Source organism: Pongo pygmaeus, chromosome 22, assembly GCF_028885625.2.
Source record: "Pongo pygmaeus isolate AG05252 chromosome 22, NHGRI_mPonPyg2-v2.0_pri, whole genome shotgun sequence".
NCBI lineage: Eukaryota > Metazoa > Chordata > Mammalia > Primates > Hominidae > Pongo > Pongo pygmaeus.
In genome coordinates, this window is record NC_072395.2 from 43,343,342 (window position 1) to 43,344,880 (window position 1,539).

General features: G+C 35.4%; 1 protein-coding gene across 1 annotated transcript; it reads right to left on the reverse strand.

The window, feature by feature from the left end:
• Positions 1 to 801: 801 nt before the first annotated feature.
• LOC129022665 (keratin-associated protein 19-7) lies at positions 802 to 1,250 on the reverse strand. Its single transcript, XM_054468944.1, has one exon. The coding sequence runs from the start codon at positions 1,214 to 1,216 to the stop codon at positions 1,025 to 1,027; it is 192 nt and encodes a 63-aa protein (XP_054324919.1). The 5' UTR covers positions 1,217 to 1,250; the 3' UTR covers positions 802 to 1,024.
• Between the last annotated feature and the right edge of the window lie 289 nt (positions 1,251 to 1,539).

Sequence of the window (1,539 nt, forward strand, 5' to 3'; positions counted from 1 at the left end):
TAGTCTTAATTTGCATTTTTGTCAAAATGGATTCATGAATTCGACTTCTATATGACATATAGAAATATTCAGGTTCATATTTCTTCTTGGGTCCATTTTTTATACATTTAATTTAATCAGATAATATGTATTTGAGGATGGAATAAATTGGCCCGAGCTTTGTTTTATAGTTTTTCTATGCAATTTTTTAAACATACACAAAAGAAGAAAGAATAACTATGACACCAACCATCATATTCCCATCTCCTAGATAAAGCTATTGTTAATTCTTTGATATAATTCATTCACATTGTTGTTCTCCAATGCTATAAAATAATCTATGTGCAAGCTAAAACCTTTTATTATATTGCTTTGAAATTATCAAGATATTCTCCAAGAGATAGTGAATTAAAAGATTAAGCAGAAGTTTATCATCACAGAAGCATCTTTAACCTTTAGGTGTAGAATTCCTGTTTGCCTGGACAAGAAAATATAGATATTGATAATGTTAAAGATGAGGAGGAGGAAGAAGACAAAGGAGAAGGGGATAAAGAAAAGAAGATAAAGGGGAGGAAAAGGATGGAAAGGGAGGAAGAAGGTATAAGGGACAGGAAGAATGAGGAGGAGGAGAAGGAGGAAGAGATAATCATGACATATAATATATTGGTAATTTTTTTATCTATAAGAAGAAAATATTACCATGGTTGATTATATTAATGCATCACAGCACATTTATTGTGATAAAAATTTGAGGCTCAAAACACATTTACCACATCAGAAAAAGTTCACGGTTAGATATCAGATATTGAAAGACAGTCTTTCTTAGAGTATAATGGCTCTCCAGCCAATAAAGAAGTGAATATCTGGAGAACATCACTAATCAAATGCCAATATCTAGTTGATCAGGTTTTCTTCACACTATTGTCAAAAGGCAGGTGATCCAAGCAGCTATTTTGTTATGGAATATGGAATTCCATACGGTTATGGAATAAAGTTTCTTGGAAGAATTGGGAATCTCACAGAAGACTGTATTTCAAGTATTTATTCAATAGAATCCAGAAGACCAGTATCCCCCATAGCATGATGGGTGGCAGCAGCTGTATCTGTAGCCTCCATAGCCACAGCCGTAGCCCAGTCTGCGGAAGCTGCCACATCCACAGCTATAGCCATAGCCCAGGCCACCAAATCCTCCACAGCCGTAGCCTAGGCCTCCATAGTAGCTGCCGGAGTAGCTCATGTTGTCAGAAGTGGTGTGTGTGGTTAGCTGTTGTAGGTCAGTTTGGTGACTGTGACTGGACAGGAACATTTATATATACTCTGATGCATGTGGAAAGCCACACCTTTAAATGTCATCCCTTAGAAAGTGTTACCTGAAAACTATGCCAACTATCTTGTTTTGTAACACCCATCCCACTCTCTTCCTTGTTTATGAAGCTAGTTATTTAGAAATTATACAACGTGTTTTATTTTCTGCTTTATTTGGATTTCTAGATAAGTGTTTTGCCTCTAATAAAATGTAGTTGCATTTATATTCACTGTACATGTATGAGTTTCTGAGTT

Bases quoted from the DNA above. Each gene is read 5' to 3' on its own strand.
- LOC129022665 (XM_054468944.1), bottom strand. From the start codon at position 1,216: ATGAGCTACTCCGGCAGCTACTATGGAGGCCTAGGCTACGGCTGTGGA.